This window comes from Artemia sp. Qi Xiang Cuo, chromosome 21 (assembly GCF_049724085.1).
Source record: "Artemia sp. Qi Xiang Cuo chromosome 21, ASM4972408v1, whole genome shotgun sequence".
NCBI lineage: Eukaryota > Metazoa > Arthropoda > Branchiopoda > Anostraca > Artemiidae > Artemia > Artemia sp. Qi Xiang Cuo.
In genome coordinates, this window is record NC_142814.1 from 44,385,524 (window position 1) to 44,401,125 (window position 15,602).

Here is a 15,602-nt window from a genome sequence, read left to right on the forward strand (position 1 = left end):
GCAGAAGCTCATTTGTGCATGAGCTGCTTTCTTTGAAACCTGGATAGGTATATAATTAATCAATAGCCCTCCTTTATAATTAATTATATGTATATAATAATTATTATATATTATTATAATTATTATAATTATAATAATTTATTATTTATATATAAATAAGTATATATCTATACATAATTCTTATAAGTATATAATAATTATTACGGTATATTCTTTAGGTATATAATTATTAAATACCTAAAGGAGGGTATATAATTATTATACCCTCCTCTATAATTATTATAAGTATATAATAAATTGTCCTCCTCTACTCTTTCCTATATCTAAAACCAGTCATTCTTATTCTGATTAGGATATTACTACCTATTCACAAATTAAGAGCACTTCAATTTCTTATAAAATGAAAGTCTTTTTTTTTCCAAAAAAGGAAAAAGCCAAATTGTTTTAGTGGAAATTTCAACTTTTGGTGGCCAATTAGAAACACATAAGCTTGCTAAAAATTAAACAGAATGTCTGGGTAGGATAGGGGGAGGATGGGGAAGAAGCCTAAATGATTAGAATCTGTTACAATATCCACCACCTATACTAGCTTAAATGCTTCTTCTGAGTCAGCTAAAAAGTGTCCCTTCCTTGGTACTATCAGAAACAATAGGAAATCATGCGTGATCACTGGATAGTTTAGCTTTTATTTTTATCACAATGAGCACGATGTGCTTATTCACAGCCCTGCATATCATACGAAGCACGAATAAGACAAGTAATGACCCAAGTTTGTAAATTTCAATTAGGATATGCGAGGGAATTATCGAATCAAACGCACGACTGACATCACAGTTCCCTAGAACAAACGACTTTCCCGATTTACAGCATCCATCAAAACTGATGACGGTGTCATCATTGCATGAGGGCATCCTATTCTATTCTGGAATTGAAATTGGTATGGGGGCATACAACATTTATCAATAAGTTCAGGCATTATCAACTTTCAAAAATTTTACCAAAAGTACAAAAAAATTTACCAAAAAAATGGGGGCATACAACATTTATCAACTTTTCAAAAATTTTACCAAAAGTTGTAGGTACTGTTATTAGCCGGTATGATGAACATTCATTAAAGGTTTTGTTCTTCTTAAGGACAGGAATAAGACGGCCAGTTGAAAATGAAGGAGAACTTCTTCCTTTTGTGAAGACCGTTTGGAAAAGTAGAGCAAGGTGAGAAAGAAGAGATGGGGTTTCAAGAAGGAGGTGTTTTGCGCAAACGTGATCTGTACCTCTCATGAGAGGCTTATTCATTTTACGGATTATAATATGAATGGAAGTCAAAATGGAAACAAAATTATGTTGTTAATTCAAACCACCACAGAAGAGTGCACACAGGAGAGAAACTGGTTATCATTTACAGATTCTCACCTATGTGAATCCTGCTGTAGTTAGTACAATGACGCTATTCCAGTATTACCAATGACATTCCATCACCCAACATCACAGATGATAAGCTAACCCTGAATCAAGGGAACCCCAAAACCCCAGATCAATCTTGTGAGATGGCTGCAGGAGAAAAAAGGCCTTGTGATTATATTTGCAGACACGCAGCTGTGTTTGTTACAGCAAGGGAATCGTCTACGTTAATTTAAAATTTGATTTTAACAACATATTTAATTGACCATAACAAGTGGTTCGTCCGAAACATTGTAGTACCAAATTTCACGAAACCTGATTTATGATATTTGGTTGTTCAAAACTTGACATTCCAAAATTTTCATGGCAAGAGCTCCATTTTTTTTTACATAAGATTCTCAGAGTTGAACCTTTTCTTTGTACAACTACATTAAAAAGCATGGATGTAGCTCATCGCACTTTTTCAGCTTTCAACATTTCATATTTTATCATAATATGCAAATGGAAAGGCATTGAGGAAAGGGATCTTTCTTGACAAAGAAAAAAACATATTATAAAAACTCAAGTTCCAAATAATAATATGCTGAAAACTAATTGTCACATTTTAAATGAGCTTTCATAGTAAAGAGCTTTCATAAGTAATTAATGAAATGAGCTTTCATAAGTAACTAATAAATAATGTAAACTAAGGCCCAGCCAATATATCAGCCAACCAATATTATTAGGCACATATGAGTTTCAGTGTGATTCATTAGGAAAAAAATTTCGTTTTTAGCTGGTATATTTTTTTATGTGCAACTTGCTGAGAAGATGGCACCAGATTTCCTCAGGTAATTTTTGCTTGTTTAGTCCTTGGAGGCGGAGCCACCAGCTAAAACGAACCATGGTGGAGAGAGCAGCACAGAAGAGTCAAATGAAGTCAAAACAAATTTGTTGTCAATACATACCTGGTGCAGCAGTGTTCTAAATGCATGGTGACTTCAAAAATGTACATCTACCAAAAAAAAACTAAAAAGAATACAATAAACCATGAATCTTCACTTGCATGGGTGAAAGATCCAAGAATCAATTGGTAAAAACCGAAATATCCAGTCAGGGGCTTAGCTAAGGAAGAGAAGGGGTGTTTTAAGGCGGGGTTGGGGAGTGTCAATGTGTGACAGATTGCATGTGAACACTTTGGAAAATTTGCCATGGAAATTTAGCTTGTGTGTCCAAATTTGTCAGCATACTGGACAATTTTGTTGACACATTCTTTAAATCCCTTCTCCAAACTTTAAAATCTAGCAGCACCCCTAGATCCAGCGTGCCTAGAATGGATTTGTTTGTAAGAGACCATATCATATGAATATAAAGTAAAGTTTTCACATTAATAAGTGAATGATTATATGATGAAGTAATAAAGAAAGAAAAGGAAAAGAAACAAACAAATTTTGACGAATACAAACAAATCCAAAACAAAGAAGAACTGACAGGAAAAAAAATACAAATAAGGGCAGTCATATATAAGAACAAAACGCATGATCAACAAAGGACAATTTCAGAGGTGCTTTCACCAACAATCTGCCCCCAATATCTCTCATTTCTTTTCTCGACTGCAGATGTTGGACTAGCAACTCCATACCGCGAGGATAGGGAGCTGTTTATGTAACTAAACTGGCTTCTCTGATTAAATTTTTTCTTATTTGTTGCTTCCACAAATATCCGCCATCTAGTTTGTGTGTCCGGAAGCTGCTGATCAGCTGCTGATCAAAATATTAATTTCAGTTGAGAGCAAGATTCATGGCAAGAATACAAGAACCAGCAGCAAGATCCAAAAGTTTTCATTATGGATTATAGAGACTATCAAGGTTTTAATTTGGAATGCAAATTGAAAAATTTTGTTTTGTACAACAATCTAGTTTCCCAAATTCAGTTTCACTTGACAAGTATACACTCTGAATTGTTATTTGGATAGTCAAAACAGAAAATCCAGCTGAGAGCAAGGGCACAAAAATCAGCAGCAAGATGCCAAAGTTTTAATCATAAATTAAAATGACAAATCTGGATTCTCAATTTACAATCTAAATTGTAAAATTGTGTTTTCCAAGATATGGCATCACAAAATGTGATGAAATCTTTGAATATAATTTACAATTAAGTGGCAAGGTAACTCCAGAAGCAGGAACCACAGTGCACAGATCAAGTTTTAGCTATCTGTGATCCAAGAGATAGTATAAATAAAACAATTGATGCCATAACAAGAACCTATACCCTAAAAGACTACCAAGGCCGTATCCAGGGGGGGGGGGGTTACCCCCGAAATTTTTGACCGAGTCGAAAATTAGTCTAAAAAATACCTGTAAAGACAAAACCTTACCAGAAAAAAATATGCTCCCATACTAAATCCTATTGCATTTTGTGGGTAAACGGCTCTGACCAGCTTACACAGGATGTTAGACTAAGTCCACGGCAAAAAATCGGGTATCCCCCCCCCAACAAAAATCCTTGATCCGCTCTTGAAGACTACCCCTCTGTTTTCGTAGAAATTCAGATAATAGAAATGGATAAAGGAGTGGTATTTCTCAAAATGTCTCAAATTCATTTTTTCTTGACCATACACAATATGGATTATTACTTGGAAAGTCAAACCCAATATCTCAGTTGAGAGCACAGTTTATATAATTATCCAGTATGATCTTTCCCAATCTCACCCATTATAAAAACCCGGACCAAGGTGCGAGTGCTCCAGAGAACGTTTTTGCAGATAGAAACATAAGCAGCATCAGATCTTTTCACGGGTAGACAAGTCAGACTGTGATCTAATCGGAAACAAGTGGAAACCCGCTATTACGAATAATGCACTTTGTTGGAAACAATCGGAAACAGACTAACCCGCTAATGCAGAAAGAAGTGGGAGGAGCTTTTTGTTCGTACCGAGAATGAAGACCAGAAATGATCCGCGATAAACTTACTGGATAATTCTATAAACTGTGGTTGAGAGCAACACTCATGGTAAGAATATAAAACCAGCAGTAAAATTCATAAGTTTCAATCATGAGACCTATAAAACTACTATTTCTAATGCTGTTCCTTATAAACAAACCCAAAATTGGTCTAGTGTTCCTCTATACTCATTCTTTTACATAACCGTGTCTAAAAAGCATTTATTTCTGTTGCTTTAAGTGCCAGTGCACATATACTACTCTAATATAATATATACTACTATGACATTTTCTAATCCATGTTACAAAAACAGGAAACTTTAGAGAATAGATATGGACTACTGCTCAAATAAGGCACAAGGAAAGTGCTTTGAGCCAAGTAGACTACTTTTACTCAATCCCACTTGACAAGGGTTTAAAGACTAGTAAATTTTAATTGCCTTGATAGTCTATGCCTCTAAATCCATGAAATTTCTAGGTATCAAGGGAAATAGCTAGGATAAAAGGGAATACACCACTTCATGCCTTTTTATGCTCTTTCATAATACAATAATCACTTCTGGAGAAAATTACATTTTAAGCCCTACAACCCATAGTAACCAAAATGGCACTTGTATGATAAATGCCCTGCCACTTAAGTTGTTCATTCATTATTGCATTATAATAACTAGTTTTTTTGTTAGTTTTTTCAGCTTAGGGTGAGACAAAAGAAAGAGAAGTGACAAAATAGATAGAAAATATACAATTTGGGCTATATATTTGCGCATTCGGGAGGGTGGGGGTAAAGTATTTGGACAGTGTGAAATTATAAAACTATTCTTACTACATAATATGCAGAGTAATTGCACCTAACACATTAGGCATACATACCCATTATACTTTACCCCCCCCCCAATATGCAAATATATAGCCCAAATTTTTTTCTAAAGTATTATATTTTATCTTACTTTATTACATTTCATCATAATTGAGTGTCAGAGAAACTTATTAGAAGAACATTAGGTAGGGTGTATATCATAGGCTACAAGTACCATCAAAAAGTTTAAAAATGTTGAAAAAAGACCAGTACAAAAAATTATCATTTGTAGGTGATTCAAGGAGAGCAATTATTATTTTTCTAAGTCTTAATAGTATGATGCTATTTTGAAAAGGAACTTGCAAATTGTCTATGAAAAGCTGGAATCCCCTTGAAAATTATGGCAGTTTTGTTGTGATGTCATTTTCAAGAAGCTTCATGTTTTTTTTTAAATTCCTGCAAATTTGTTTTCAAAATAACATTTTTATATTAAACTAAGGAAAATAACAATTATTATTTTAAATAAGCTACAAATGGCAATTTTTTCTCAATAGACAGTTTCTATTAGAAAAATGTTTTTAAACTGTTGCTTAAAATGGACTGTTTTACCTTTTGTGGCCCCATTACGAGCCCAAAATGTAATTTCTGCCAGGAGTCAATTATTAAACTATGAAAAAGTATAAAAGTATCAAGTGATGCATTAACTTTGATCCTAGCCAAATTATGTTGTCAACTATGAATTTACCCAAAATCCTCCTGAAATAATTGGAGTTACCTTTTCAAAAAGAAGCCTGGGCTAGAGCCAACAAAAAAAAGACTAAAACCCAAAATTTAGGTAAAACCTTTTTTTCTCTAAATTTAGGTAGGCCTGTGTGTTGACCAATCATCTATGCAATTTTCAAGGCATTAGATAGACTATAAGGAAGTTAGAGATTTTGGTAAATATATAGTGGTTGGCTTCTAAAGTACATCTACAAAAAAAGTTGAGGTAGTACCATTAGATTTATTTTGGTACTTGTCCATTATATAAAACAAACTCAAGAAGTGAAGTTTGGTGAATGCTAATGAAATAAAACAAAATTATGATGGAAATATAATAGTTTATAGACAAATTTGGGCTATATATTTGCACATTAGGGGTGGGGGTAAAGCATAGCATATATTAAATACATAGCCTAAACAAACCTATTTTAACCTAACCAAACCTATTTAACATAATGGAAAAACAATTATGTAAATAAAATACTTTATTAGCAAAATTGCAAAAACTACACCTTGGAAATATGCTCCCAGAATGCAGAAATGTCCTCAAGAATCACATTAAAATGAACTCAGTCTTCTGCCTTTACTGCTGCCCACCACATTTACTCTATCTACTAAGTATGAATGTAAATGACAGTGGGATGGCCCTTGGTGTCATTTGTTCCTCCACTTTGCAGAACCTCACATTCTCTCTACTTTTTGGGTAGAGGTGCTGATTTCTGGGTTGACAAAATTACTTTTATGGTTCACTTTCAAATGAGTGAAACCTGTTTGTTCCAGCTCAGTTGCGTTGTAGCCCTTCCAACAATCTGAAATGATTCTTTAACATCCAAGGTGAGGCAATATATTCTATCACTAGTCAAAGCAAATAGTAAATTTCTAGGTGGTGCTATAATTTAGCTAGGATGATAGTGAAAACGTCATTTGATGCCTTTTTTTCTGCTCTTTCATAATTCAATAATTGCTTCTGGGGTTTGCTTTGCTTTGCTTGTATGCTTATATTTTTTTATTTATAGGTGCTTGAGACATACTAAAGAGTTAAATCAACTTGAATTATAGAAATTCTACATGGTATCAGAAGCAGGAAATTGAACAGCAAGCATGGATGGAGCAACCCCTCCAGCAATCAACTGGGAATCAGAGAATCTTGATGAAGAATGGTCAAAGTTTGAAGAACATGCAAGACTCATGTTTCTTGGCCCTCTTTCTGGTAAATCAGAGAAGATTCAGTGTGCCTATCTACTCATATGGATTGGCAAAAAGGGAAGAGATATATTTTCAAAACCCAGGATATATAAGTGGCAAATACAGATAAAATTGAGTCTTATTTTCTGCAGTTCCATGAATATGCTGCTCCAAAAAAGAACAAAGTGTTTGCCAAATATATCTTTCAGAAATGTAATCAGCATGATGGAGAGACACTTGACAAATTCATAACAGAACTGAAGTTGTTAGTCAAGCCATGTAAATATCATGATCCAAAAGAGATGACCAGAGACAAAATCGTCTGTGGCATCAGAAATTCGAAAGTACAGGAGAAACTTTTGGCTGAAAGTAACACTTTAACATTGAAAAGAGCAGTAGAATCTATGAAACAACCCAAGCACAGCTGAAGTCAATTCAAAACCACCCCAGCCAAAATCCTGTAGTCAAACAAGAAGTGAATGTTGTATACAGAAAACACCAAAACAGCAGATGCAAGAACAAGAGCAAAGGGCACAGAGTGTTACTTCTGTGGAGGAATCTATGGCCCCAGACACAGCTGTCACTGGAAAAGTTAAAACCTGCTCCAAGTACAGAAAATTAAACTACTTTGTCAAAGTATGCTGTAGTAAAGTCGTTAATGCCATCAAGAATGACAAGCAGTGTCAAATATCAGAAAGTGCCAAAGACAATGAAATACTGCTATATGCTGTGCAGCAAAATGGGAGTGAAGATGAGGCATTTGTCCCACTAAAGATCAATAATCAGACTACTGTAAGCTTCAAAATCAATACTGGAGGTCCAGCAAACATCATAGCACAACACTACTTTGATCTCCTTGCTCCAAAGCTGCTTATACAGCCAACAAAGTAAAAGCTCACCAGCCACTGTGGCTTTATAATTCCAACAGTTGGAGCATGCCTCCTATCATGCAACTATAATGGATTCTTTAAGCAGAAGCATAGGTTTTTTATGGTTGGAGGCAATTCTATTCCTATGTTAGGATTGAAGTCTAGCAAAGACATGAACCTAGTGAAAATCGTCCCTAATTTAGATACCTCAGGCAATGGGAAGTCGATGCCAGATCTGAAGCTGCTCCTCAAACAACATAGAGATCTGTTCTTGGGCATCAGGAAAATACAAGGCAAGTGCAAGATTCATCTAAAGGAAGGATCTATTCCGACAGCATATCCTGCCAGAAAAGTACCAATTGGGATGTGTGAGAAACTCAAGCAAGAGCTGGACAGACTCAAAAGTCTGGGGATCATAGAAAAGGTGGAAGAACCCACAGAGTGGGTAAACTCAATGGTGCTTGTTGAAAAGAAGGATGGAGGCATGAGGCTTTGGATTGATCCAGTTGACCTCAAAAAGGTCATCAGGCAACCTCATTACCCAATCCCAACTTTTGAAGATGCCATTACCAATCTGAGTGGTGCAAATTATTCTTAAAAACTTGATGCCGCCTCAGGGTACTGGTTGCTTGTGCTTTCAAAAGCAGCTTCAGTGTTCACAACATTCAACACAATCTACAGGAGATATTGATGGACAAGATACCCCTTTGGGTTGATATCTGCACAGGACAAATTCCAGAGGAAGATGGAAGAGATATTTCAAGGTTTAGAACGTCTGAAAATACTTGTAGATGACCTACTTTTCTATGGCGACACCCGAGTAGAACATGACAGAAGACATGCAGCCATTCTAGAAAAAGCTGGACAGAAGGGTGTGAAATTCAACCAATGAAAGTGCCACTTTACAGTCCAGTCAGTCTGCTATTTTGGTCACATCATCAGTAATGCTGGCAATAAACCAGATTCTGAGAAACTCCATGCCATCAACAACATGCCTACCCTAAAGTTGAAGGAGGAGCTCCAGACTCTCCTCAGAATGCTGAACTATCTCTTAAGATATATTCCAAACCAGGTAACCCAGAACCAGCCAATATTTTGGACCTGATTAAAGCAGACGAGTTTGAGGGGAAAGAGCTCATACCACCAGTCTCAACCAGCTCAAAGAGTCCATAATCACCAACTTGGCTTTCTTCAACAGCTCTAGCCCAACCCTTGAGCTCAAAGCGGATGCTTCAAGATATAGACTAGGAACATGAATCTCTTTGAGTGGCAACGTCTTTGCCTATGCATCAAGATTGCAGAGAAAATCTGAACAGAACTACTCACAGCTGGAGAAAGAACTCTTTGCCATAGTATATGGATGTTGCCATTTTCACCACTACATATATAGAAGAAAAGTACAAGTCATACAGATCATCAACCACTTTAGTCCATACTAGTCAAACCCCTCCATACAGTATCACCAAGGATTCAACACCTGATGATGTATATACAGCCTTATGACTTGACTTTCAAGTACTAGGCTGGTACAGAAATTTCTGTTGCAGATACACTCTCAAGACTTCATATTTCAGATATTGACAAAGAATTACACAAAGAGATCAAAATCTTTGTAAATTTGTTTGTGAAATCCATACCTACAACTGGCAGTAGACTTGGGGAGATCAAACAGGAGACAACAACAGATCATGAACTACAAGTGCTGAAGACCATCATGTTGGAGGGATTTCCTGAAAACAGGAGACAGTGCCCAAACACTATAACTCAAAAATGTATTATTTGCCAAGATCTCTCAACACATGATAATCTGATGTTCAAAAGCCCAAGAATCATCATCCCTACTAGTCTACAAGATGATGCCTTGAAGGGACTACACTCTGCTCATTTGGGCACAGAAAAAAAAAACAAGCAAAGAGCTCTGAATGACCATCTACTGGCCTGGTATTGGAAAAGATATTGAAATGTTTATCCAAAGATGCAATGCCTGCACTGCACACTATGTCAAACAATCAAAAAGAGCCAATGATTTCCATGCCAATCCTGTCACTACTATGGCAACACATTGGGTGTGATTTGTTTGAATGGAACAGGAAGCAGTATGTAATAATGGTCAACTATTACAGCTGCTATTTTGAATTGGACAACCAAACCTCCACCACCACTTCTTAAGTTGTCACTAAACTCAAAGGTCAGTTTGCTTGCCATGGAATACCAGCCACTCTCACTTCTGATAAGAGGCCAAAGTTCAGTTCCAGCAAATTTAGACTATTCACAAAAGACTGGGGCATCAAATATCAAACATCTAGCCCTTACCATCCAACAACAAATGGGCTTGTCAAGAAATACATGCAAACCTGCAAGAGAATCTTGAACAAGTCCAGGATCAGCAGACAAGATCCATATATTGGCATCCTGGAATACCACAACATGCTCATTGATGGTATGGCAGCACCAGCTCAGCAACTCATGAGCTGGCAGTTGCAATCAGTCCTCCCTGTCACACAGAAACATCTAGAGAAGAAAATTGTGTCTGAAGAGAGCTTTCAGACTCAAAGAGAGAAACATAGAAGGTGGACTGAATGAAGAAGGTGACAGAAAAAGTACTATGATAGGTATGCTAAATCCCTGCCCAAAATTCAAGTAGGGTCAAGAGTGAGTGTCCCAGCAACACCTAGCAGTCCTTGGAAGAGGGGAACCATTGTTAAAATTTGCCCCCAGCCACAATTGTACACAGTTGCTACTGACAACAGATTGATGCTTGACATAATCAGGTTAGATCATCCCACATGAAATCAGACAAAGCAATCAATCCAAAATATGATGACCAAATGTAGAAATCACCCAACTGTCTGAGGTGGTGCCTGAAAACAACCCTGCTTAGTAGCTTAGTCTCACCCATCTTAGCAGCCCCCACTGAACACAGTGGAAATAGTGCCACCAACAGTGGTAGAGTGATACAAACAAGATCCAGTAGGACAGTAGCTAAACCCAATAGATTAAACTTATAGTTTTACTAACACCTATATAGTGATACAAACCTATCACCTTACCTTAATCACCTTAATCCATTTGAGAGCTTTAAGGTCCTCCAGACCTGTAGTGCTCTTGAGTCAACAGCTCCCAATTGAACCTCCACTGCCTCTTCTCCCACTGAATGATCAGTGATATAAACTATATAGTGATATAAACTTAAAGTGATACAAACAAGATCCAGTAGGACAGTAGCTAAACCCAACAGACTAAATTTATAGAAACAGCAGGATGTTCAGAAGAAGGAAGATGTAGCATCCTGCTGAGCTTGCTTGCTTAATAATTGCTTGCAGGTTTTTAGCATGTTTTTCTTTCCTGTGCTTGTGTGCTCAAATTGTTTTATTAATAGGTGCTTGGGTCATATTAAAGAGTCAATTCAACTTCAGCAATAGGAATTCTACAGTAACTGCACATAGAAGTTATCAACACTAGTTAGTTATTTAAAAGTGGTTAATAACATATCACTAGTTTATAAATAAGTTGTTCAAGAGTAATTTATTCCAAAAATACTTATTTATAACAATTCAAACCTCATTTATTGGGCAACTCAAAAATAAACTGTTTTCCTACTGATTCAAGTTTTTCAAATGCAGTCAATAAAAATAGCACTGAATTTTGCAATTCAAAACTTTGCTATTGACAATTCAGGGTATATATTTGCACATTAGGGGGGTGGGTGAAGTTCATGGTAACTTTGCAGTGGACCATATAAAATAAGCTAGGATGAAGGTGAAAACATCATTTGATGCTTTTTATACTCTTTCATAATTCATATAAAATACCTTCAGGGCCCCTTTAAGGACTCAAGATGCAATTAGCCAAAGAACCAATTATTGAATTATGAAAGAGCATATAAAAAGGCATTTTGTCCTAGCTAAATTATAGGGCCACCTAGAAGTTTACCAAGCAAATTAACTGGTGTCCTCAAGAATTCTGTTAATAAAGAACCAAAATGAACTAGGTCAAGAATAGCATTAATAATGAACTTTTTGGTAAATTTCTAGATGGCTCTATAATCTAGCTAAGATGAAAGTGAAAATGTCATTTGATGTCTTTTTTATGTTCTTTCATAATTTAATAATTGCTTCTGGTGCTAACTGGATCTTGAGCCCTTAAAGAGGCCCCAAATGTATTTTATGTGGATTATGAAATAGCATAAAAAAGTATCAAATGATGTTTTCATTTTTATCCTAGTTAAATTATATGGTCCATTGTAAAGTTACCTGTAAATTTAACCCCCCCCCTAATGTGTACATATATACCTTGAATTGTTGACAGCACAGTTTCAAATTGCAAAGTTCAGTGCTATTTTTGTCAACTGCATTTGAAAAACTTGAAATGGTAGGAAAACAGTTTATATTTGAGTTCCCTAATAAATGAGGTTTGAATTATTATAAAGAAAGTACTTTGGAATATATTAGGCCTACTCTTGAACAACTTAGGCTATTTATAAGCTAGTGATATGTTTTTAACCACTTTTCAATAACTTAACTAGGGGTGATAACTTCTTTTGTGGGGTTACACCAATGAAATACCTTTGGGATCCCTTTAAAGGCTCAAGATGCAGTTAGCCCCAGAAGCAATTAGCCTATTGAATTAGGAAAGAGCATAAAAAAGGCATCAAATGACATTTTCACTTTCATCTTAGCTAAACTATAGCACCAACCAGAAATTTACCAGCTTTCCTTTATCTTTGAGATGGTCAGCAGACTCCAAAACTCCAAACTTAATAGCCTAATTCACAAATGACCTTCACAATTTTGCAAATAAAGTAGCCTAGGCTATTCTATTTTCATCATATTTTATTGTCACTAAATTTCACTTCTCAAGTGTTTTATATAATAGACAATTACCTTTAGGATTTAAAGGTAGGTAAATTTTTACCAAATCATATTAGACTTACAAATAAAGTGAATATACCACTCAATGCCTTTTTTTATGCTCTTTCTAAATATATTAATCATTTTTGTTGGAAATGAATTTTACCCCCACACCTAAATATACCAATTCAGGGTAGGCCTATATATTTGCACATAAGGGGGGGGGGGTAAATTCTATTTCTGATGCAAATGGGAGGTAAGTTTAAACTTTACCCTGCCCCCATAATGTACAAATATATACCCTGAATTGGTATATAGGGGTAAGGGTAAAATTCATTTCTGACAAAATGGTCATTAGCCTATATTTGGAAAGAGCATAAAAAAAGCATCAAGTGGTATATTCACTTTATTTGGAAGTAATATGATTTAGTAAAAATTTACCTACCTTTATTTCTATGTTTTATCTAAATATTAAGTTTATTTTTCTGATAATATGCACCCTCCCCCACACCGCAGATGGTCCAAGATATGGCCCTAGGGATAGTATAAAAACTGAAGGATGAAATCCTTGCTTTGAAATATGCAGTAGGTTATTTCCTACTATTCTCCAAAAGGAAACACAATAAACTTTAGAAAATTAATTTCAAAAATTCTAAATAGCCTATATGCCTTAGCCTAGGTGATAACAAAAAATTACCAGAATGACTCACTTTATTAGCAGGTATACTTTTCAGTCTTTGGAATATTTTTTCTGTTTCCAGCTTGCTTGGTCCACTTGCCATATTAAGCTTAAATTTCGGAGTGTTTAGGAAGGACACCAATTACTTTTTTCTTCGCTTTCTTCTAATGTTTGATGATGCGACAGCAATACAAACATTTTCTTTCAGCGCTGCTCTATTTTTAGTCAAAGCCGTTAAAGCTGAACATCATTGAGCAAAATTTCTAATTATACGAATCTAATGTCAAGTTTTAGAAGAAATGTTTTGAAATTCATCCTTTGGACAGGACTAATATTAATATTTTATTTTATTCGTTTTAGGTTTTAGGTCATTTTTGTCGAATGAGGATGATTTTATAATGGGCCATTCCTTCCAAAAATTCCGCTAATCTATTCAGAATTTGATCTAAAAGCTTGTTTCATTAAGTAAGCCTCATTACGGTTAGTTCCCAACTTCCTATGTTTTATTGAAGAATTATGTGAACTATAATTAACTAAAAGGAAATGGACAAATCTTTGTTTGTTTGTACTAAGGAAGAATTCCCTCCCCGCAGGGTCGTTACTAACCAAAGTGTGGAGGTGGGGCAAAAGATTTCACCAACTGATTGGTCATTTTTATCTACTGATTTTTATTAATAATTACCATAATGTTTGTTTCGAATACGAAACTTCAAGGCACAGTTCAGCCAAAAGAATTGTATAGCTTAAAGAAGATTAGTCAATTAGTTCAATTTCATGTAAGAAGGATGCATACAACAATTTGTTGAACTAGCGGAGAAAAGGGTAATAAATGAGGAATAAAACGATAATAGTGTGTTATATAAAAACAGAACTTAGAAGTGAGAAATTTACAATTGCAGTTAAGATATACCGATTAATCACATAAAGAAGAGAATGCAACTACGAAAATTCAGTTAAAAATTCAAACGTCTTGGTTTGGCACTCTCATTGCATATCATGACGACATGATTGAAACATTCGTCATCTATCGCTGTACTTGAACTTGCCATGACTATATTCAGTTTGCTTTAGCTGCTTTTCACCATGGCCAAAGTTGGTGATGCTGTCGCAATTCACTGGTAAATTGACCCGAAAGTCGGGGATATTGATTTAGCTGCAAAGACATTCACGGAATAGGGTCTCAAAGATAGTATGATCAATGACTTTATAGCTTTCAACTTTAGTTCAGGCAAATAACTCTTGCATGAGTTCCGCAAAATCTAGGTCTTTTCTAGGAAAAACTTTTGTGGCTCCAAAAGGGATTTATAGCCTTTGTCCATTTGGCCCAGTATATTTCGGTACCCAGGCTCCAGAAAAAAGAGCTATCATAGATTGTATCATCCAAGCTGTTCGTAAAGGGCTCCGAAGATGCATTAGAGTTTTTTGGCATAGAACAGTATCCATTCACCCAGTGGATCGGCTCCAGGATTCAAATTACCTCTGAATAAGGAGCAGGTGGACGCCTAGGATGCTAATTAAGTTGGAACTTGTCTTTGGCTAGTTTACCAGCTTTTTCCACTCCTGCTTTGGATCTCTGAATAACGAGGAGGTGGACGCCTAGGATTCTAATTAAGTTGGAACTTGTCTTTGGCTTGTGTACCAACTTTTTCCACTCCTGTTTTTGATGCCTCGATTTTCCTCTATCTGATCAGTCTCGGAGGAGAGCATATAAAATGTCAAATGTCTCCCTGAGTCTTGTGTTTGCAATCACCAGATCAAGCTGTTCAGTCTGAAGCCTTTCCGTAAAATTCTTCGTCTTAAGTAGGACTTGGCGTATGAACATAAGAATAAGAATAAAAAAAACAGGTAATATGGCGATGCAGGAGTTGGACTTTTCTTTTATTATGTTGACTTTGTTCTTTTCTATTAGCTCAAACTTCAACAATGGTGTCAAAGCTGGCCCATAATGATGTCAAACCTTCTGAGATGGACGTCCATCTTGTCTTAGACAGATTCTTAAACTTAAATGTTGATTAAGGACTCTCAACTTCTCGTTTCTAAGCAGTGACCCGTTTATTTGACCCATAAATAAGACTTGTAAAGCGTTAAGATCGCAGTCACGTTTTATAACAGGTTTGATGGTTTGTAGATTAAGAGGGGGTA

The 15,602-nt window shown here is 35.8% G+C and overlaps 1 protein-coding gene across 1 annotated transcript in view; it reads right to left on the minus strand.

Moving 5' to 3' along the window:
* The window catches only part of ArfGAP3 (ADP-ribosylation factor GTPase activating protein 3), a 62,770-nt gene extending 49,157 nt beyond the window's left edge, over positions 1–13,613 (minus strand). The window contains exon 1 of the mRNA XM_089107182.1: positions 13,492–13,613. Within this exon, the coding sequence (XP_088963308.1) occupies positions 13,492–13,563 (72 nt within the window). The 5' untranslated portion in view covers positions 13,564–13,613. The remainder of the gene's footprint in view (positions 1–13,491) is intronic.
* Between the last annotated feature and the right edge of the window lie 1,989 nt (positions 13,614–15,602).